This window comes from Fulvia fulva, chromosome 9 (assembly GCF_020509005.1).
Source record: "Fulvia fulva chromosome 9, complete sequence".
NCBI classification, from domain to species: domain Eukaryota; kingdom Fungi; phylum Ascomycota; class Dothideomycetes; order Mycosphaerellales; family Mycosphaerellaceae; genus Fulvia; species Fulvia fulva.
In genome coordinates, this window is record NC_063020.1 from 72,488 (window position 1) to 93,468 (window position 20,981).

A 20,981-nucleotide genomic window follows, 5' to 3' on the forward strand; every position below is an offset into this window, starting at 1 on the left:
CTGCGTCTTGGCTGCGGATCCAGCGGTGACGCAACGTCGGTCACAGCGCAGCTACATATGTACATACATGTATAGTCTACACGATCGGACGCCGAGCTCTTCACGGGGCATCTTTGGGGCAGCGGATATGGTCCAGACATGCCGTTGATGATCTTGTCCGTCGTAGCAGACGAAGTGATATGCATGCTTGGATGCTCTCCCTGTAGCATCATCCGCATTCAACGTGTTGCCGGTGACGGTGTCATGTTCGCGGGGAGATCGAAGAACTTTTGGTGGCATGCCTCGAAGACTCGTTCTCCTTCGTACATTGTACAGCAACACACCATGTCAAACCCGGCGCAAAACGACCCAGCAATGGCTGTGGGTACTGATACGACCAACGACGAAATCCTCCTCGCCGCGACCAACCACGACATCGAGACTCTCAAAAAGCTGCTGCGAACTGGCGATGCGAGAATGCAAGATCCCGACGCTGGCTTCTCCCCGCTCCACGCTGCCGTCGCCGCCTGCGAGTCCGACCGTGATCTAAACGACGAGGAGGTCGACAACGAGCGAGATGCAGTGCACGGCAATGCTCTGACCGAGGAGTCTGCTTTGGCGACCGTCAAGCTGTTGTTGGAGAACGGCGCAATCTGGAACGAGCTTGACAACCACGATGACACACCTGGCTGCATTGCTCTACGACTAGGTCTGAAGAAGGTGTATGAGGAGATTGTGGCAGCTGGTGTTCGGGCAGAGCTTCTGTTTGGCAGACTGGACCAGTATGACCTACTGCCAGACAACGATGCTGAAGAGGACCATGACGATGACGCGATCCATGGTATGGAGCCGACGCCTAGAGGTACAGCCTCGACCGCCAATGGACAGGCCAACGATACTGCTATGGATCTAGACGGCATGGACCCATCGCCGAACCCATCCACCAAGGTCGAAGATACCACAGCAGGTGCAGACTCGAGCGTGCCTACCAGTACACAAACCGACGAGACCGCCGAGCATACCACCGAGCCAGTACTATCGAACCCAAACGTCGACAGCGAAGCCTACCTCGCCTCAAAGCTCACCTACTCCGAGGGTCGCCTTCTCGACTCTGACAAGAACGCCGTCATGATGGATTGGGAGACAGAAATCATGAAAGTCTCCGCCGACCAGATCTGCTACAAGAAGGGTCTCAGAACAATGAATATCGGCCACGGCATGGGTATTGTGGACAAGATGTTCCTCGCAAACGACCCAGAGATGCACCACATCATCGAGGCACACCCGGAAGTCATGGAGAAGCTGCGAAGAGAAGGATGGCACGATATGCCGAATGTCACAGTCCATGAGGGCAAGTGGCAAGATGTGCTACCAAAGCTAGTCGAGCAGGGTGTGATTCTTGATGGCATCTACTACGACACCTACGCGGAAGACTACAAGGATCTGAAGGAGCTCTTCCAGGAGTATGTCATTGCGCTGATGGACAGTAATGGTCGCTTCGGCTTCTACAATGGTCTTGGAGCTGATCGCCAGGTCTGCTATGATGTTTACACCAAGGTCGGTACTTCCCGTCTTTGAGCTCATCGCTGATTTTGCTAACACATTCCAGGTCTCCGAGCTTGACCTTTTCGACGCAGGTATGGACGTGGAGTGGACGATCCTCAAGGTTCCAGACCTTGCTCAAACCTCCAACCCTGGTGCCAACTGGGAAGGCATCCGTCGACCATACTGGTGTGTGCCCGAGTACCGCTTGCCAACCTGCAAATTTGTGGGTTGAGTACTCGTCTCGCCTTCTTGACGCCAAGGGCATACTTTCTCATGCGAGGTAATGATGGCACATGAACAGCGACTCCCTCATGACTTTCCAGCCTGTCCGCCATTGACAGCTTGCTTGGGCCGCACTGGCAACGAGGCATTCTGCTTCCTCATGCGATCCTCCCATCCCGGGATCAGCTCATTGCTCGGCTTACTCTCCTCATCCAACACCTTACTAGCTGCTTCGGCGCCACATAAGGGCAACCTCTTCAAGCCTTGCTTCTAAAAGCTCTCCGGCACCAACTTCGGATCCAGCAGTCCAACCTGTACCAGCACGCTCGCCTGGTCCCAATACATGTGCTCACTCACCAGCTTGCCACCCCTCACCGTCACAATCGACACAAGCGCCACATGCACAACCTTATTCGTCACCTTCACCCCGGGTAGAATCCAAGGCACTTCCTGGCTATGCTTGAAGCTCACGACCATCTCATCAACCACCCGATCGATCCCCGTCGTCCTGCTCACCAGCCGGATATCCAACGAAGGTGGCGACGAGGGAATGAAATAGTCCTTATAAAACAAGAACAATTCCTTCCCCTCCACACCCCCCATCATCGTAGGCCCCAAAGTCACATACGCATCCTCCGTAAAACCCCCCACCGCCTCCCCAACATCCTCCCTAAAATCCACCCCCGCCGAATGCGCCTCCCTAACACTCTCATCATCCTCCCCCTTCTCCCCCTCAAACGCCTACCTCAGCACCCTCAACGTCCGCGTCCAAGCCAGCGATGCCGCTACCTTACCATACACTCTCCGCAAAGCCCGGTATAACTTTCCGATACGTAGGGTGCGTAGACTACAAGAAGCAAACGGAAACTCAGGCGTGAAATTCTGGCGAAATCCCGCTATATGTTGGCAGAGCACCGGAAGTTGTGGTGGATGTTTCGGGTTCGCCGCGCTGGGGATGGGAGGGGGGTTGGGTGGGGTGGGTATGTACGCAATCGGTGCGGCGAGGGGCGGGGTGCGGGTGCGGTTGCGGGTGCGGGTGCGGTTTGATGTGGGGGTCTAAGATGGGTTGATGCTGCGGGGGCGTGGGTGAGTTTGGTGGTGTAGGGTTTGCCGCCGCTGGTAGGTTACGGGGAAGCTTTCGGTTTTTAGGTGCTGGAGGATCGAGAGGTCGAGTTCGGAGTCGTCGGCGGCGGTTATGTGGAGTTTTGGGGTGAGGGGTGGTGCTTAGAGGGTGGGGATGTGGTTACCGGTGATTGGTGCGTGCGCGTTGGGGGGGGGGCTTACTGTTCGAACATTGTGGTTTACCGTATGCTTGAGGGAACAAATCAGAGTGAGGGTATGTGTTCCCACGGCCAGGCCAGAAGTCTCGGTTCGCGCTGTCAGGAGGATTCAAGGGCTTATTGGGACAGGAATCCTTTATGATTAGCTCTTCAATGAGATTCCTTGCTTCAATGTGAAAGCTGAAGTCGAGAACGTCTCGGAAGTACATGTAGCCTGATCGTCGATCAGAACGTGGTCGAACGTGGCTCGGCAGCCGGCAGAGTGACGCAATTCGCTTGGCACCTCTTGCCGGGAAGGTGCATGTGAACCAGCTTCTCTTTGCATAATTCACAAAACAACGACAAGCTTTCATTGACCTCAAGCCCGACACGGGACAAGTGAATCTCAGGCCAGCCCTTAACTGATATCACGAGAAGTCGACAGTCTTGGCTGACAACAGCGTGGACCTGGAGCATTCTCGTTCGGAACTTCTTCCGGAAGCCCAGATTTGCTCTGTGAGGGCGATACAGTGGGTCTGGCATTTCACTGGTGTTTGTACGGGTCAATCTTCGTCAGTCTGAGGCGCACCAAGTGGCAAACAAGCCATACACTCCACCTGATATCCCAAAAAGACGCTGCGAGAAGTAGCACGCAGACTCGAGTCGCCACCGTCAATCTCGGCATCCTCAAGGCGCTGGTCGTAGCCATAGGTCGCAAACACAAGGATCGCCGCCATTCAAAAGGCGGCAAACCCAAGGTCAAGAACGCCTGGCGAGGCTCTGTAGGACGATTCTTCAAGATGGGCAACGAAGAAAGCTCGCCGATAGATGAGGCGATCCCGCCGCAGACTCTTACTGGCCGGACCATCGAGGCTGTGGCAGAGTACATCAGAAGCGGCAAAGCGGACAAGATTGTGGTGATGACTGGCGCTGGCATATCCACAAGTGCCGGCATACCTGACTTCAGATCGCCCGAGACAGGTTTGTATGCGAATTTGGCAAGGCTGGATCTACCGTACGCGGAAGCAGTGTTCGACATCAGCTACTTCAGGGAGAAGCCGGAGCCTTTCTATACTCTCGCGCACGAGCTTTACCCTGGCAAGTACAGGCCGACCATCACGCACTCTTTCATTAGGCTGCTGCAAGACAAAGGCCTCTTGCTCAAGCTATTCACACAGAACATCGACTGCCTGGAGCGTGAAGCTGGAGTACATGACGACAAGATCATCGAGGCCCATGGATCCTTTGCGAGACAAAGCTGTATCGAATGCAAGCAGCCATACCCAGAAGATGAGATTAGGGAGCACATCAGCAACAAGACCATCCCACGATGCCACAACTGCGACGGTCTTGTCAAGCCAGAGATCGTCTTCTTCGGCGAGCAGTTACCTGCAGCATTCTTCGAGAACAGAGACAAGCCAGCTGAGGCGAACCTTGCGATTGTGATCGGTTCTAGCTTGACCGTTCAGCCATTCGCAAGTCTGCCGCAGATGGCACGAGATGGCACGCCGCGACTGCTCTTGAACAGAGAGTGGGTTGGGGGAATAGGTGGTAGATCCGACGATGTCTGCATCCTGGGAGATTGTGATGATGGTGTGCGCAAGCTTGCTAAAGAGCTTGGCTGGCTGGAGGAGCTCGAAGCACTATGGGCAAAGACCGCGCCAAAGGCAGCTCAAGACACGAAGACGGCGAATAAGAAGTCCAGAGATGAAGCCTTCCAGGAAGAGATGGACAAGTTGACGAAAGAGGTTGACGAGACTCTCAACTTGTCGAAGTACCACCAAGATAAAGTGCGAAATGAGCGTCTGCCAGGCGAGGCACGAAAGGACGACGTCGGCACAGCGAAGTCGAAATCCACTAGAGAACATGACCTGAGCCACGTATTTGTTGGAGGTCCTCGGGTTGACAGCTTCACACCTGCGGCGGGAAGCAGCGAAAAGCCTGATAACTCGAAGCTGTAAGCCACGAGGCTTGATCATTTTTATCGTCATACGAATGGATGGCGAATGGATCAGCCTCGACGGTGTACGACTCAGCATCAATGCACTGGAAAATGATAGGTTGCGTGTTTCAACTCACGCACCGATAAGAAATTTCCGCAAGCCAGAACCCCGATTTGACTTCACCGAAATCTGCCCTCGCAAGGAGATTGCTGCACAGTTGCGCTCAAACTACTCGATCACATTTACAGCCCAATCATGTCGGTCAGCGATAGCCTCGAAATGCAAGCCATCGTGGAAGATAGCCTGCACACGATGAGGCGACATTTGCTGCAGCAGACGCCCTTTCTGGATGCTGCTGCTCTCAACAGCGCTCTCGTAGCAGCCGGTCGCACTACCAAGAAGACCCTCCAGCAGCAGTAAGTGATACTGCTCCCCTTCACGATGTGTCACGGCTGACACTCCTTGTAGACGAATTGCGACAGAGAAGTCTCGAGCGCGATTTGACTTCTTCAAACTCCCAGCGGAACTCCGCAATCGTATCTATGAGCTCGTGATCCTCGGCCGTCACGAGCGCAAGGTCTACGACGAAAACGATCCTGAGAACTGGAACAACGTCTGCATACAAAATGCGGCAATACTTGACAACAACCACAACTTCTTCCACTTCGGCAATTGCATCAATGGTGAGCCTGACTACAACGAGACGAGACAGAAAGACGCAATGCCCCCTTCTCTTGCACAAGTCTGCCGAAGGATCAGGAACGAAACATTGCCCATCTTTTATGGACAGAAGACCTTCACCGCTTACGTCAATACACGCTATATGCCGACATTCAAGCCAGGCACCATGGCAGGCGTGACACGATGGCTGCGTTGCGTGGGAACGGATCAAGTACCGCTCATCAAGCATCTTCGGATCAGATTGCCTCTGGTATCACATTGCGTGATACGATGCCAATGCGTGCGAAGGTGTCATTTCTGGAAGCCCAAAGATGCAGCAGATGTTGTCGCACAGCTTGGTCTAGAGCACTCTGGTGTGCCACCGGTGGCTATCATTGTGGAAGCCATGCCGGGTCAGCCTGGGTCTCGTGGGCTCGTGAGGTAAGCCCTCGCTTGTGCTGGATTGGACACCGATTCCGTGAGCGAGCTACTAAGAAGAGATTCGTGCTCGCAGAGCGTCATTTCGAGTAGCTCAGCATATGTACTCGCCCGAATGAGAGGAACAACACTCCCTTCCAGCTAGAATAGTCTGTCGAATTGGCGTTCAAATATCACAATTGAGATACCGTCCATGAGTGCCAGTGTTTCCAACTTGAAGTAGATGTAACACGAAATTACAACCACCGCTGTTGCCCCATCACCTGCAAGATCCCCCACCCACAGCCCCACCCACAGCCCCAGCCCCAGCCCCCGCCTCCCCATCCCCCTCCTCCTGACTTACCTGCAACCCATGCTGCACCAGACCACTCCGCTCCACCTTCCCCGCAGCATGTATCATGCGAGTATTCTCGGCACTCAACTTCACCTCTCGTCCCCCCCGCTCCTTCATCTCCTGCTCATACACAGCAACGGCTGCCCGCCTCACCTCGATCCCCCCTCCCTTCGTAAAGTCTACACTCTGCCAACACGTCTCTGCCGCGCGGCAGAGCTCCAGCGCGTCTTGGAGGGCGTTGTTTGCGCCCTGCCCGCGTTGGAAGGTCATAGGGTGTGCGGCGTCGCCGGCCAGGGTCACCTGGGGAGGGGGTGTGGTCAGCTTCGTTCGCGAGGAAGAGTGAGGGTGATGGGCTGGCGGTAAGGGTGGCAATGGGACGTACCCGTCCGTGCTGACTGTCCCAGCCATGCTCCGGCAAGCTGGGGTCCCAGTCTTGCAGACTGGTGTTCCAGACCTCTGTCGCGTCGTCTGGCATCCATTGGTATATGCTCCGCCATGGCTCGCAGAAGGATTTGGCGAGCTCTTTCTGGTGTTGGAGGAGTTTTGCGGTGTTCCATTTGTCGTGGTCTGGTGGCGTGGGGTAGGAGATGTAGTGGAAGAAGGTCCAGCTTGAAGGGTCGTCTTTGTTCTCGGCGTCGTGGACGCTGAGCCAGGCGGCTTTGCCGTCGGGGTGTACGGCGAATTGGTTGATGGGGTGGAAGGGCGGGGAGCGGAGCCACTGTCACGTAAGTTAGGTTGCAGTATCAAAGAGCTGTTGTCAGTATCCTTACATACCTTGGCATGTTCAGCGGTATGTTTCGAGTAACACATCGCAGTCGCAAAACCCAGCGGCTTCAACTGCGCCGAAAGCCCCCCAACAAGATTGCTGCGGACGAGCGAATGAGCGCCGTCGCAGCCGATCAGCAAGCGGCCAGTATTCTGCGACCCATCCGTGAAGCGAGCCGCTACAGTACGGTACCCGCCCGTCAACTGAAGAAGCCGTCAGCTCTGCAGATCACGCAAAATGGAAGGTGAACACACACCTCGATCTTGGCCAACTCCTTACCATACCTCACATCAAGCCCCCGAGACAGCAACTCTCGCAGCTTATCCCTCCGCAAACGATAGCACTTACTCGACTCCAACACCTTGATCAACTTCCCACTCGACCCCTCAAACATCGGCACACTCTGATTCTCCTTGATCTGCGGGATATGAGGATCTACCTGCGTCATCTCAAGCTGCTCAAACAACTCCTTCGACAGCAACTCTTCCAAAGCGTCCAGGCCCTGGATTTTCCACATCAGCCCAAGCTCAACCTCAACCACTCATGTCCTCACACTCAGCCATGGTTGTGTCGCGGTACATACTCACCCAATGCACACCAACCCCTCAATTCCGCCTCATCTCAAAGCCCCCCTCACTCCTCTCATACACCACACACCCAACCCCCCTCTTCCTCAACCCCTGCGCGAGCGCCAGCCCCGTCACGCCAGCGCCAATAACGAGAACTTTATCAACCTGCTCCGTCTCCATGGTAATCTGGCTGCGGAGCTTATCCGTTTCGAAACGTTGGCGGTTCGTCATGACCATCTTTGGCCCGCTGGTGAGGTCGGACGTCCCCAGCACAGCACGCCAGCTTACTTATATCGGACTATCGGACCGGGTCTTGTGGTGTTATATCGTTTCGGATGAGGTCGAGGATGGTATGAGCGTGAGTGTGAGCGTGAGTGTGAATGTGAGTGGACATCACTCGCTTACCCCGGTTCACCCACCCACCCACCCACCCACCTACGTGCTTGCATGCATGCACTGTTGCGTAACATTGACAATGCGTCCCGGAATTTCGTTCCGGTGTTCATCCCGACGGAATCGCCAATCTAGTTTATGATCTGTATGATCCAAGTTGCATTGGACGGAGGGAGGGCTGAAGCCGGAGTCTCCGCACCGGATAGACCTATCGTGTGAATTGATAATAGAAGTCGTGATGATGTTTGATATTGCCAACACCGCCGCAAAGACATTCATTCGAAAGCCCGCTAGGGGTCGGCTAGAAGTCCGTGCATCGCATGTTGATGACGGCGTGAACTTTTGTGGGTTTATCCACGGTCTTTCACGATGTTTCTCGCCCGCTTCCTCTCCTCGGCATCCAGTTTCCATTGCACACCAGTCTCACGCTCGAGCTGCGCACCGCTCAACTTTGAAATCTCCTCCCACTCATCATCCTCCATATTGATTATCAGCGTCATCTGGGTACACCTCGCAAACGCATCTCGCAGCTCATACTTGCCACCTTTCACGGCAGAAGCCACAATGCCCGCAATATCCCTCTCCAGCCGAACGGCACCCAGCTCGTTGACACGACCATAATACGTTGCGATCCGTCGCTCCAAGTTCCTAGCGAGGTAGCCGATCGTCGCGGTTATGAGTTTGTCGTAGACGTTGGGGGTCAGGATACGTTTGATGGGGAGGGTGAAGGCCTGCCAGCCTTTTTCGAAGCGTTGTGCGACAGCGTCGTCAGGCTCGGAGTCTGAGGCGGTGTCTTCGTTGGTGGTGGTGTCGTAGTCTAGGTCGCGGAAAGTTTCCTTGAGGACTGGACTCAAGCGAGGGCGCATTACTTGTTTGAGGGTGACTTCGACGGCTTCGTTGATGAGTTCGGAGGTCTTGGCTTCGAAGGCAGATTCCATGTTTCGTAGGCTTTTCTCGACGGATACTGCTTCGTTGCCGAAGGGAAAGGAGTCTGATAATGCTGTTGATGGCTGTGCTGCGCCGAGGGATGTGTTGACGATGCGCTTGACGTAGTCAGTGGCCACATCCAGGTTGTTGATGAGGACCAGGAAGGATATGATGAGGCCTTCGGGCGGTAGTGCTCCTTGGATGGCTGCCTTGGGATAGCTTTCGTCTCGCATCTTTCGCTGAATCATGCCGAAGAAGTCAGATCCCAAGACTCTCCCGACTGATGGAATCGTGCTTGCTACGACAGTCCGCTGAGATGTGGAGAGTGTCCGTTGCAGCACCTGATTGACGATGAACATGACATCGTCGACCGCGGAAGTGACGAAGGGCGGAGATGAGCCCAACTGCTTATTCGGGTTCAGCGTGAGGTCAGAAGGTGGCTCGTCCAGCTGGAACGACTTCTCAACAGACCTCCTGGTGAAGAAGGTGGCCATAAGGTTGAAAGGTTCGATCAGAAGTTCGTTTACTTTCTTCTGCAGCGTGCTGTGCGTGAGATATGCCGGTAGATGGAGCTTGTCATCCAGATTGCCATCCGCAGGTGAAGCCGTCTTTGAAGCCAGGAAGCGAGCATAAAGTGACCAGCTACCAAGCATCGTAGCACTTTCGTTGAGCAAAGCATCAATCTCCTTCATGTCAACGCCTTCGTCCTCACTCGCTCGTCCGGAGGCTGCTGGCGCGGGAGAGTCGCTTCTCGGGTTGAATGATGACTTCTGACTCGGCAAGAAACTCTGCACCAAGAAGTTGAATGGATAACTCTTGACATCAGTGAGCTTACGGTTCACTCTCCTCTCCTCGGCCCAGGTGTCTAGGATCAAGCCGGCTTGCGCATCTGCTTCCACCTGAATCCGCTCGATGACTTTGACCATGCTTCCAGGTCGGTAGTGACGCTCAACCAGTGGCTCGTGCCCTTCCACAATCTGGGCAATGTGCTCAAATAGCTTCGTCAAGGCATTGGCGTAGAAGAGTCCTTCTCGTCTTTGCGTGGAACTCATGTTGCTGCGCGCGCGAGCAGCAATGCCGGAACAGACATAGCTTCCGTACGCATCGAGTCCGACATGACTTCGTCCGATCAGAGGGAAGAGCTTGAAGAATCGAGTAACTCTGGCACCATCGCCATCGCGGGCAGCCGTTTCGAATTCTCGTAGGAACAGGCCACACAGACTTTCGGCTGCGCTGTCTAAGGTCTCCCTTGGTCGATCTGGCACTTCTGCAGTAGGGACAATCTCCTCGGCGAAGGCTCCGTCAATGACAGAATCCGGAACTTGAGAAGCACGATGGAGGTGATTCGCAGCAGTCTCCCAGTCTTGGGGTGCTCCCATCGAGCCGTGTACTCCGAGAACAGAGGCTTTGAGCTCAGCGACCTGTTCCACAAGCTCCAGCGTCGACTTGACGGCGGCTTGCTCCTTGTCCAGTTTCTTGACAGCTCGGGAGATTCGGTGTGCGGTCGAGGCGGCGGAAGATAGCATAGTGTTACTGATGCCTCTCGTCGCCATCGCCTGAGACCCAAGCTGGGCGCGTGCCAGATCCAGCTTTGACAGCTGGCGCGAGACATGCTTCTGGGTGGCCAGCAACGTATCCAGACGCGAGGTCACTGCCGCTTCCCGTCGAGACAGCTCCTGCAGCGCGGCACGGACGTCTTCTGCGGTGGAGGCACGGTGTACGCTTGGCGCGGCTTCCACGAGCCCATCAGCCAGGTGTGCCATGGCGTGTGGTAGGTGTGTCCCGACAAGACAAGATTTCAAGTTCGCCGCAGGGCGGCCACGGCGGCCGACTGGACTATGCTTGGCGATGCGTTGCTCCCAGCACAAGACTGTTGATTCCTCCCAAACTCTGCTGCAAGCCGTCGTCGACCGCCCTACTGCCTTTGGCCTCAGTCGCGGCAGCTTCACGACGTGCAGGAAGAGGGCAGCGTGGGTGAATGGATTGGGACATGACGAACGATTCCAAGGTTCCCCGCCAAAGTCGGCATCGCGAGTCCCCTGCCGCTGAGCCTGTCGTGTAGCAGCAACGACCTGCATAAACAAATCAACGCAGCCCGTACACCAACATACACCAACATACACCACTTCTCGCCTGCAGTCTTGCTTTCGCTGTACGCTCGCTCATACGCCTGTTGATACCGCGCACGGCATCTTGGTCGCTTCCCCCCTATTGGATCATTTATTGCACCCATCACTGGAAAGCAGCATCGCACCGTCCACACCTTCCCGTCGACTCGAGGCTATCGCTGGGGAACACCAGGCTACGGATACATCGTGCCACGGGCAAGAGCATTGGACATACCGGGCATCGACGGCCATCGCACATACTGGAATCCACTCGACCACATGATTGTCCTCCGACAACAACGATAACACCATCTCTTTCCCCTTCTAAGCGCCGCCGCTGGTGCAGCCTGAGCGACGACCATGGACGCCGCCGGACATGCGCTCTACCACGCTGCGCAATTATACGCGCGAGCCACCGACACAGCCACTGGGACTGCCAGCGAAACCGCCTCGACGACGTCCAGCACGCCATCATCGGCCTCGACGTCCAAAGCCGCCGCCGGTCGCCCGCCTACGTACAAGATGGTTGGCATCATCCTCGCCGTGTGTTCTGGACTCTTTATTGGTGTGTCCTTCGTCATCAAGAAGATCGGACTGTTGCAAGCCAATGTCGAATACAATCAAGAGGCGGGTGAAGGATATGGATACCTCAAGAACGTCTGGTGGTGGTCGGGCATGACCCTGATGATTATTGGCGAGATCTGCAACTTTGTCGCATACGCTTTTACCGACGCCATCCTGGTTACACCCCTCGGCGCACTGGCTGTGGTAACGACTGCCATCTTGTCGTGGGTCTTCCTGAAAGAGAGACTAAGCTTCGTCGGCTGGGTCGCATGCTTTCTCTGCATCGTGGGCAGCGTCATCATCACACTCAATGCTCCGGAGCAGAGTGCTGTCAGCGACATCCAAGCCATGCAGCACTATGTCATTGCGCCTGGCTTCTTGAGTTATGCCGGAGTCATCATATTGGGGTCCGCCTTGGTGGCCTGGTGGGTCGCGCCCCGGTATGGAAAGAAGAGCATGATGGTCTACTTGAGCATCTGCTCCATGGTCGGAGGTCTGAGTGTGGTCGCAACACAGGGCTTGGGCTCCGCGATCATAGCGGCCATCAACGGGAAGCCGCAGTTCAATCAGTGGTTCCTGTACGTCTTGTTCGTGTTCGTCATTGGAACGCTGTTGACGGAGATCATCTACTTGAATGTAAGTTTGCTGGATCCATGCAGTGGAACGAATGTCCTGACAGTGTAACAGAAAGCTCTCAACATCTTCAACGCCGCGCTGGTCACGCCGACATACTACGTCTTCTTCACATCATCCACCATCATCGCATCCGCCGTCCTTTTCCAAGGCTTTCATGGCACAACTACCCAGATCATCGACGTGGTCATGGGTTTCTTGACCATCTGCTCCGGTGTCGTTCTACTACAGCTCGCCAAGTCTGCAAAGGACGTGCCAGATACGAAAGTGCTCACTGGAGAGATGGATCAGATCAGGACTGTTGCTGAACAGGAAGAGCACGAATATGAGCCTCGGGCAGATACTATGCGTGGTGCGGCAGGTCTTATACGTGCAATCAGCACATCTCGCGGGAAGAAAGAGGCGGAAGAAGCGAAACGCATACACGAAGAACGAATGGAGCCGATTGGTGAGAACGAGATTGTGGAATGGGATGGTCTGCGAAGGAGAAAGACAGTGTCAACCCAGCACAGTGGGTCGATACACCGACCAAGAACCGCGCACCCTCCTTTGGGCATGTCGAGTTTTCCAGACGAAGACAACATTAGTGAGCCGGACAGCGAAGTACATCCAGGGTTCTTTGGTCGAATTGGACGAAGCATGCGTTCTCGTCCTTCAACACGCAGACAACGGGGCCATAGCCCGGTCCCGATGGATAGTGTCACGGCCGACAAGCTGGATGAAGAACAGTCGGAACAACACGTGTACCATCTCCCACCTGGTCTGCAGAAAGCGCACGACACAGATCACGACAATACAGCATACAAGTCACCTCTCCCGCCTGGATCGAGCGGATCTCACATACAATGGGCTGGCCAGACTCCGGATCGAGAGAGGGCCGATTCGCAAACCAGTAGCCGTGTACCACCGAGAGTTCCAGCACACAGCCGTGGCGGAAGCGGCGGAACAGCACGAAGACAATTTTCCTTCCAGAACGTCATGCCTTGGCGGAATAAGTCTGGTGCTGGCAACGACGACGACCATCGACCCATTAGCAGGGGTGCCTTGTCCTTCGTCAGTCGCTCTAGCAGTCAGAACTATCCCACCGGCAACACCACCACCGAAGAAGAGCGGTTAGGTCTTGTCCACGGCGACTCCTCGAAGAAACTGCCCAAATTCGACGAAGAAGATGAACGCGCCGCAGAAGATCGCAGAAGTTCCGACGAGTGGCAGGCCGCTTCTGGATCTGCTGGGTCCAGTCCACAGCAGATTGATACGAGTGGGGATCTTGGACCCAGACGGACGAGGGATACCTTCAGTGATGATGATCTCTACACTCGGCCGCTGAGAGATCCGCGCGATGAATCGCCGTCCGGTGGAGGTCGAGGTGGGAGGGCGTTTGTCTAGAAGGCATGCTCTGAGACAGCACCGACAATTCGGGTTGTGGATCGCATGGTGTCGTTCAGTGATCGCGGTATTGCGCCTCCGCCGTCGGCTTCGCCAAAGGCAAGTGAGGCTGGTGATGGTGGGGGTGGGGTTGATGTTGTTGTTGCTGGGTTTGTGCAGCGTTCAGCGAAGCGTGTGGCGTCTAGGTTGTGGTTGGGATGAATGGTAAGAGGAAGCATGATGATACACGCATGCGATTCATGGCTTATGATGCTGTACATACATGATGAGTATTGTAACGTTACGATGGTCATGCAATGGCATGACAGACCCGACAGCTTCTCAGAAACCTTTTCGATGTTCTCATATACCGTGTGGTCATGTTTTTATATGATTAAACCTCTGCCTCTTCCTGGGTGCCGATCGGGCAGATCGATGCTGCAAGCTGTTTCGACAACCGATACTTGCTCTTAGAGAACAACGTATAGGGCAATCAACGGACGGGTCATGGTATTCTATATCGGGACCGAGTCTTCCGATGAGGATCGCCAATAGTGCCCTGCCCTCCTGGACATCGAGTGAAAATGCAAAGGATCAGGAGATCGGCGGTGCGTGAGGCGCATCCAGGGCAGTCTGCATGCAGCTGGGGCTGTTCGTGAGGAGCGATGTGGTGTGGTAAAAACATACTGTTGCTATCTATCCGTTTGGCATGCAAAGGGTTGTCGAGAAAGGTGCGGGCAGAGGGCAGGGATAGTGAGGTGAGGTGAGAGATGCTGTCGTGGGCAATGTCAGCCTTGCCGGGGAAAGAAAAGGGGGGGGGGGGAGAGCGTTTCTGCAGTTCCCAATGTTCATTCGTTGTGCTTACAATCTGACTGCACCGGAGTATCTCAGTGGAGAGGTACAGGCTTCACGAGTTCGCCAATTCTCGTAAGCGTCGCTCACTCCCGTGCTCGGGTCACTGCTGCTCGTCTTCCTACCCGATCTCGTCTTCGCCACTGCCATCCTCCACCGAAAGCGTGGCTGGGAGCTTCTCAAGCTGCGTGTTATCCTCCAGCATGCTGCACTCTCCACGGCCGCGAACCTTAGAACTATATCGGTGCCGTCCGGCCTCATCTCCGCCATGCTGGATGGCCGCGACTACATCCTTGGCGCGCGAGACTTCTTCTCGATGGGGCCAATCGGAAAGTCGTACTCGTTTCTAATCTCCACCTTGGTAGCAGGCTGTCAGAGCAGCATGTTTCGCCAAGAAGCTTTGCTTCGCCGCCATGGTCGAGGCGATCGTTTTAGGAGCTGAAAACCGAAGACTCAGTCTTCATGCTGCGGTAGAGAGGCGCTAAAAGTGGGTTGCTGAAGACTTGCATTGGGATTGTGCCGCCCGGGTAGCTCCAAAGGTGTGTGGTGCAGAGATCGAGCCGCCCTGCTTGGATATCAGCTGGCAAGGTGAGTGTGACCGGGGGTAGGAAACCCACAGTGATTGTCCAGAGCTCCGCCCTTGACAGGCAGGAAGAAGAGCGCACGGTGGAGCTTCTCGCAGCGTTTGATGAGTGCGTGCGTGCCATGTACGGCAGACTCGCTGGTTAAGTAGTAGATCCTTTGTAGGCAGGGCGTGGAGTATTGTCTCGAGGAGCTCATACGTGGAGAAGACGTCCGCCGACATGGTGATAATTTTCTGGCGCTTATGCTATCCTTGCGATTCGTGTTTGGTGCAAGTGAGGTGGCGAAGTTTTGTGCTTGTGTTTAGACTACTTCTTCTAGGTCCACGTGAACTCCGCTCCGCTCTTCAAAAAGTCCAAAAAGTAATGTACTGTAGGAATGATGGCGCAACATCGGCCCATCGCCACTCACATCTGAACGAGTCGAACGTTCACGTCCATTACGTCCCATTCATCTCAACTCCTCGTCAGCTCGACTTTCTTTTACCATAAACTCAAACTCGGTATTCAGGTTTGATGTTAACGCTGCCTCCGTGCTGTAGGTACCTGCGTCCCAAAGCACGAGGTCCTTGCGGCGCCGATATGCCATGCAGCATCACGGGCCGATATCAAGGCCCAGGCACGTACATATCGCCTCGTGTTGTCAACCCGATACCACTCCTGCGAGCCCTACTCGATAGCGCAACGACGGATGCCGCTCACCCTTCAGCTCGGCTAGCGGGGCTGAACCTGCCCCACCATCACATCTGACTTCGATCTCATCCTGCTCAAGTACCTGCGGATTTCCTTCTGAAGCCTCATCCATATCCTTGGCTCAACCTTGATGGTCCATACTTCCCTCACCATGCATCCTCTTGATCTAGTTGAACTCGACTCCCTCGAAATCCTCGTCATAATCGACAACGAACTCGACCCAATCTCCCCATGTCCCAACCCCTCAGTCGTCCAAACCGGCAGCCTGAGGGATATTGCCATAGCCAGCGAGCCACCATCTTCACCTCGCGCCGAGGCGATTCGTGAGTTTCGCATGGACTCTATCTGTTGTAGCGCGCATGGGCTCTCTCTCATGATCACGGGGACCAAAGGAGATACCATGCGCACCATCCTCTTCGATACAGGTCCAGAGGAAGCCGCGTTTGAGCGGAATGCAAAGCGTCTCAAGGCGGATCTGGCTAAGATTGAGATGATTCGGCTCTCGCACTGGCATAGGGCTCATTCGGGTGGAATGTTGCAGGTCCTGCGTATGATCGATGAGGCGAGGGCGGGGCATCAGTCGCAGCTGCCTCCTGTCAGTGTTGATCTCCATCCGGATCGACCGATGTATAGTGGGATCAAAGTTCCAGATGTGCCGCCGTTCTCGATGGAAGCGGATCCGACATTCGAGGAGATCGAGCAAGTCGGTGGTAAGGTCGTCAAGAGTGACCAGCCACATACTGTGCTCGATGATATGTTCCTGGTGTCTGGAGAGATCCCGCGGGTGACTGAGTATGAGAGAGGCCTGAAGTTCGGGACTCGTCTGCGGAGCCTGGAAAAGGGTTGGGAGGATGACTCGCTGATGAAGGATGAGCGTTTGCTGATGTGCAAGGTCAAAGGTATCTGTTCCACCACTCTTTAGGCTTGTGTCCCTAATGCAAGACCAGAAAAGGGTATTGTCATGTTCACTGGATGCTCGCACGCAGGCGTCGTAAACGCATCAAGACATGCGGCGGAGCTGGGCCAAGGAACGCCCCTCTGGGCTGTTATGGGCGGGTACCACCTTGCAGATGGTGAGCCAGAGCTTGTCCAGAAGACAGTGTCCGACCTCAAAGCTCTGGACGTGCAAGTCATGCTGGCAGGGCATTGTACCGGGTGGCGTGCCAAGTTCGAGATCCAGAATCAGATGCCCGGACGCCAGTGCCATCTTTCGTAGGGTCCAAGTTCGTGCTGTGACGGAAGGCCGAGCAGGTAAAGTAATATCACGAGAGCATGAAGTCCTTGAGGATCCCAAAGTTTCCAATAACATCAAAACACGTCCACACCCCCTTCGAATTCCAACCTCAATCACTATCAGTCTCCCATTCATCATCACCGTCATCATCCGATGCCGTATGGGTAGATAGGAATCTGCCGACGAAGCCATCGTCTCCAGTGAAGGCTATAGTCTCGGTCGGCTGAGGCTCACCCCAGAGATATGGAGGATAGTAGTTGCTCCTATCCACATAGGAGACAGTGAGCTCGATGCCAATCTTCTTCGTGGCATTCGCCGCTTTCCTGATGATACCCTTTGTGGTCTCGCTGAAGGACCGCCCCACTCCGATTGGTAAAGTATCATAGTAAGCCACCTTGAGCCGTGTGAGTGATTCAGGTATGGAGCAAGAAGGCGCGCGCATGAATGGCACAAGTGCCAGCGGCGAACCTGGTAGCGAGTGGCTCCCAATCTCTCGTCGAAACGGGGTCATTGCTCTGAAAGTGAGGGATTTCAGGTTTGGTGGCGAGCGCGTGGTCATCAAAGCTCGCTCAAAGTCGGGACACTGGCCCAAAAGGGTGACTTCTTCGAGAGCCGCAAAGTCGGCGAAGCCGGCATCGATGGGGCTTTTCTTGATGGTGACCCACCTGGCCAGCTGTAAGTGCTGGTAGTAGGTTTCTGTCGTGACGTAGGTGAGGACGCGCAAAGAGTGTTTCTGTTGCTTCAGTGCAGCGACTGTAGTCTGCGGGTCCATCTGGAAGAGATGGTTCGAAGCTGCATCAATGTCATCGCCAAAATGCTGGATGTTGTGGCAGTTCTCCCCGAGACTCAGCTCCTCCAGCGCTGTTTGCAGGGATAGTATGCCATGGAGTCCACCATGCGTGATGTTGCACTCTTCGAGCTCGAGATGCTTCAATGGCGTCTTCTCCTTCTGGTGTACGTCCTCTAGAATGTTGTCAAGAATATTGACGCATGACATCCTCAGATGTGTCAGACTCGGGTGTAACAACAAGGCGATGCTTCTGCTGTCTATGGTCCAGTATGGCGAGTCGGCACCGTTCATGTGTAATGTGAACTTCTTCAACTTCTGCAGTGGTCGCGTGTGCACTGTCGGTGAGATACTCGCCACAGCCCATTCGAAAGGTTCGAACAGTTCATCGGTCATGGCCTGCCACTCTTCCTCATCTTCGAAGTCAGTGCTGTTGCACTCTGGGCTCTCGAACATAAGCTCCCTCAAGCCTGAGGCTCCTTTCAGTAGTGCGCCCACTGCAGCGTGATTTTGTGGATAAGTGTCGTCGCAGGGAATGTCGAGAAAGCGGATCGCGGCAGCTCGTTCTGGACGAGATGAGACGGCGGTGATGATCTGATCGACGTCACAGCCTGTCCTCAGTTGTATTCTGCGATATAGAAGAGGCTCTGCGAGATGTTGAATTCTGCGGCATGTCCTTGATAGACGTCTGACTGCCTTTATGCTGTCAATTTGGTCGATGATGTGTGCTATGAGCTCGTTGGGCAAATCCATCAATCTGAACTGGAAAGGAGTGTTCATGGCGGCCATCTTTCCAATGGCTTTGGTGATGAGCAGCCTGAGTGTCATGTCGATGTCGAAGTTCAGGTTGCTCTGAAGGTGATGCCTGCTGGTGTGAGGAGTTGCTTCACAAAGAGGTGGGAGGGAAGCTTCGACTTGTGCTGCAGAAGGTGCAAGGCACTCTTGGAGCTTTCTTCCAACGACAAACTCACCTTGTCTCGTAATACAAGCATGCCGTACACCATGTTCCTCAAGAGGATCTTGCTGGGTGAGGAAGAATCAGTCGCAGACGGCAGATGTCGTTGAGCACAACATTTTCGTCCACGAAACCGACGAGCATCGACTTGTCATCTGATGGTCAGCTCAATCGAGGCTTCTTTTACATCGACCAATGGACCAGAGGCAATCTATCATGGCAATGTTCCAGTCGGTACTGCAGCACGATGAGCCGGGCTGCCGGAGTATGTCGTTGGCAGTACTGCAGTAGATGAGACACGTAAGGGGGTCCGTGGCTCTACGACTACGCGTCGACGTCATCATCCGACGGCATTACAACCATGGCGGATATGAGAGCTGCGATGGACGTCTTTCATCATTGGCTTGAGGTTACATATCCCGCTGAGAAGGATGCCTTGCGAGCTGGTGGGTTCAAGCCGTTGCTTGGGAAGAAGGTCGTTGAGAGGTACTTGCCGAAGATCGAGGCGAGTGAAGTTGTAGATGAGGAAGCGAAGACGTTTGCGAAGCTATATGCTGGGCTGGGAGCGAGGAAGAAGTTGGGTAATGTCCTTGTTGATGATACGAAGCCCACAGAGGCGGACTGGGAGAAGAGGAGGTATACTGTTCTTGATGGGTTGGTAGGGGAGGGTAAAGAGGCAGGGCAGGATCAGTGGAAGCTTAGTGAGTTGTGGGAGGATGACAGGGAGGCTTCTGGGGAGCATTTGAGGTTGATTGCGTGGGCTTGGAGTCCGGTGCCTGAGAAGAAGTTGCCGTGAAGCAATGCGAACGAAGGCATATCTGCTCGACTGGCATTGAGGAGGTTATCGCTGTGACAGACTGGACATTGCGAGACCTGTCGGCATACTGTGTGCTGGTACAGCGGCTGGTGAGAGAATAACGACAATCGACCACCGAAAGCCGCCGTCGCCCATTTTACTGTCCACGACTGTCGGCGCAGGCAGTCCGCTGAGGCAAACGCAGAAGAGGGGCAACGTCACGACCCACTCACTCGTAACACTGGAGGACTTGTAAACACTCGGCGGCTACGACATGGATCCTGGCTGGAACGGAGCACGGGCTATTCACCAAGTTCGTTGCCGCCGAGCGCGTCGTCTACTTTCGTCAACAACACCGTCACTTGAACCCCCGGGGGTTCTATAAAGCGATGTATAGAGTATAACGATCCACTTGCAGTAATCTAGAGAACCCGACTGCAAATGTCAGTCGTTACAATGATCCGACTAGTATTGAACTTTATGGGCTTTAGGTCGGTTCAATGATCTTGCACGCAGTCCCTCTCCCAATCTGTGACTTGACGCATTCTCGAAAACATGTAATCAGATTACGGCACAGTGATCGATCTTTTCTTCGCTATTCCACGACACCGATTCGGAGGTGACAGTTCAATACAACGCCGGACGTATCCACATCGCCATCTCCGAAGATAATCTCAGAAAACCCGACATCATCAGAGATCAGTACCTGCGCTTCCTTGAAGTCGCAAATGGCGAGGAGTCAGTCGAACGGGCTGACCGTTGACGACTTCTACGATTGGATATTGGCAGGCTGTGGTCCCGTGTTTTTTCAGCTCTCACACGACAACCCAGTCTTCTCTTCGAATCCGACTTTGGATGATTACGGTACTGTACTTCTACGCCATGACTTAGCGCTTCGTGTTAAACGCATCCAGAGGAGAATCAATTTACTCTCTTGCCTGCGACAGCCAGACGGTCCGGCTAAACGATCCTTCTCGGGCGTCCACTACCTCGACTAATACCTGGTGACCAGCAGGGCCTATTTAGAATCGTTGATTATATACATTCTGGTATGAAGTTCCTATAATGCCTCTTTACACATACGCAGCTGTCTCGGCTCGTGATCTGCGGCAACTTGGTCAGGCATCTCGAAGCCTAGTTTAGAGCGTACAGTTCGCACGTGTAGGCTTTAGACGTCCGAAGCCGGGGTTCGGGAATACATGTAAGAAGTTGTTATAGCGTGGTTGGACTTTTTTTAAACCATAAGCCGCATTCGCCCTACAGGTAGTAGTATCTGCATCCGTTCGAGCATAGTAGTCCGCTCCCTGGCGTTGGACTTGCGTGTACGTTGCGTGACCTCACCTATATACGGATTGCATCCCCCGATGGCCGTCGCAAA

The 20,981-nt window shown here is 54.5% G+C and overlaps 11 protein-coding genes across 11 annotated transcripts; 6 read left to right on the top strand and 5 right to left on the bottom strand.

Moving 5' to 3' along the window:
- Positions 1 to 138: 138 nt before the first annotated feature.
- Positions 139 to 1,756, top strand: CLAFUR5_08805 (Arginine N-methyltransferase; the record flags this gene model as incomplete). The annotated part of the gene is made up of 2 exons (XM_047907953.1): positions 139 to 1,536; positions 1,589 to 1,756. 2 exons carry the CDS (start codon positions 139 to 141, stop codon positions 1,754 to 1,756), a joined length of 1,566 nt encoding a protein of 521 aa, XP_047766155.1.
- Positions 1,757 to 1,833: 77 nt separating this feature from the next.
- Positions 1,834 to 3,742, bottom strand: CLAFUR5_08806 (uncharacterized protein; the record flags this gene model as incomplete). Its single annotated transcript, XM_047907954.1, has 6 exons — positions 1,834 to 2,001; positions 2,035 to 2,379; positions 2,410 to 2,469; positions 2,500 to 2,802; positions 2,875 to 2,969; positions 3,676 to 3,742. 6 exons carry the CDS (start codon positions 3,740 to 3,742, stop codon positions 1,834 to 1,836), a joined length of 1,038 nt encoding a protein of 345 aa, XP_047766688.1.
- A 63-nt stretch (positions 3,743 to 3,805) lies between these two features.
- On the top strand, positions 3,806 to 4,966 carry CLAFUR5_08807 (NAD-dependent protein deacetylase hst2-1; the record flags this gene model as incomplete). The annotated part of the gene is made up of 1 exon (XM_047907955.1): positions 3,806 to 4,966. One exon carries the CDS (start codon positions 3,806 to 3,808, stop codon positions 4,964 to 4,966), a length of 1,161 nt encoding a protein of 386 aa, XP_047766153.1.
- A 237-nt stretch (positions 4,967 to 5,203) lies between these two features.
- Positions 5,204 to 6,053, top strand: CLAFUR5_08808 (uncharacterized protein; the record flags this gene model as incomplete). Its single annotated transcript, XM_047907956.1, has 2 exons — positions 5,204 to 5,364; positions 5,417 to 6,053. The coding sequence occupies 2 exons, from the start codon at positions 5,204 to 5,206 to the stop codon at positions 6,051 to 6,053; spliced, it is 798 nt and encodes a 265-aa protein (XP_047766208.1).
- Positions 6,054 to 6,493: 440 nt separating this feature from the next.
- On the bottom strand, positions 6,494 to 7,594 carry CLAFUR5_08809 (FAD-dependent monooxygenase cctM; the record flags this gene model as incomplete). Its single annotated transcript, XM_047907957.1, is given in 5 exon segments — positions 6,494 to 6,520; positions 6,534 to 6,680; positions 6,763 to 7,098; positions 7,155 to 7,349; positions 7,403 to 7,594. 5 exon segments carry the CDS (start codon positions 7,592 to 7,594, stop codon positions 6,494 to 6,496), a joined length of 897 nt encoding a protein of 298 aa, XP_047766209.1.
- Positions 7,595 to 8,458: 864 nt separating this feature from the next.
- On the bottom strand, positions 8,459 to 10,798 carry CLAFUR5_08810 (Conserved oligomeric Golgi complex subunit 4; the record flags this gene model as incomplete). The annotated part of the gene is made up of 1 exon (XM_047907958.1): positions 8,459 to 10,798. The coding sequence occupies one exon, from the start codon at positions 10,796 to 10,798 to the stop codon at positions 8,459 to 8,461; it is 2,340 nt and encodes a 779-aa protein (XP_047766662.1).
- A 705-nt stretch (positions 10,799 to 11,503) lies between these two features.
- Positions 11,504 to 13,726, top strand: CLAFUR5_08811 (Magnesium transporter NIPA2; the record flags this gene model as incomplete). Its single annotated transcript, XM_047907959.1, has 2 exons — positions 11,504 to 12,343; positions 12,395 to 13,726. 2 exons carry the CDS (start codon positions 11,504 to 11,506, stop codon positions 13,724 to 13,726), a joined length of 2,172 nt encoding a protein of 723 aa, XP_047766661.1.
- A 1,262-nt stretch (positions 13,727 to 14,988) lies between these two features.
- On the bottom strand, positions 14,989 to 15,362 carry CLAFUR5_20268 (uncharacterized protein; the record flags this gene model as incomplete). The annotated part of the gene is made up of 3 exons (XM_059463104.1): positions 14,989 to 15,122; positions 15,175 to 15,278; positions 15,340 to 15,362. The coding sequence occupies 3 exons, from the start codon at positions 15,360 to 15,362 to the stop codon at positions 14,989 to 14,991; spliced, it is 261 nt and encodes an 86-aa protein (XP_059319097.1).
- Positions 15,363 to 15,961: 599 nt separating this feature from the next.
- Positions 15,962 to 17,047, top strand: CLAFUR5_08812 (7,8-dihydropterin-6-methyl-4-(beta-D-ribofuranosyl)-aminobenzene-5'-phosphate synthase; the record flags this gene model as incomplete). The annotated part of the gene is made up of 2 exons (XM_047907960.1): positions 15,962 to 16,730; positions 16,779 to 17,047. The coding sequence occupies 2 exons, from the start codon at positions 15,962 to 15,964 to the stop codon at positions 17,045 to 17,047; spliced, it is 1,038 nt and encodes a 345-aa protein (XP_047766664.1).
- Positions 17,048 to 17,174: 127 nt separating this feature from the next.
- Positions 17,175 to 18,680, bottom strand: CLAFUR5_08813 (uncharacterized protein; the record flags this gene model as incomplete). Its single annotated transcript, XM_047907961.1, has 1 exon — positions 17,175 to 18,680. One exon carries the CDS (start codon positions 18,678 to 18,680, stop codon positions 17,175 to 17,177), a length of 1,506 nt encoding a protein of 501 aa, XP_047766663.1.
- Positions 18,681 to 19,168: 488 nt separating this feature from the next.
- CLAFUR5_08814 (uncharacterized protein) lies at positions 19,169 to 19,603 on the top strand (the record flags this gene model as incomplete). Its single annotated transcript, XM_047907962.1, has 1 exon — positions 19,169 to 19,603. One exon carries the CDS (start codon positions 19,169 to 19,171, stop codon positions 19,601 to 19,603), a length of 435 nt encoding a protein of 144 aa, XP_047766666.1.
- Positions 19,604 to 20,981: the final 1,378 nt, after the last annotated feature.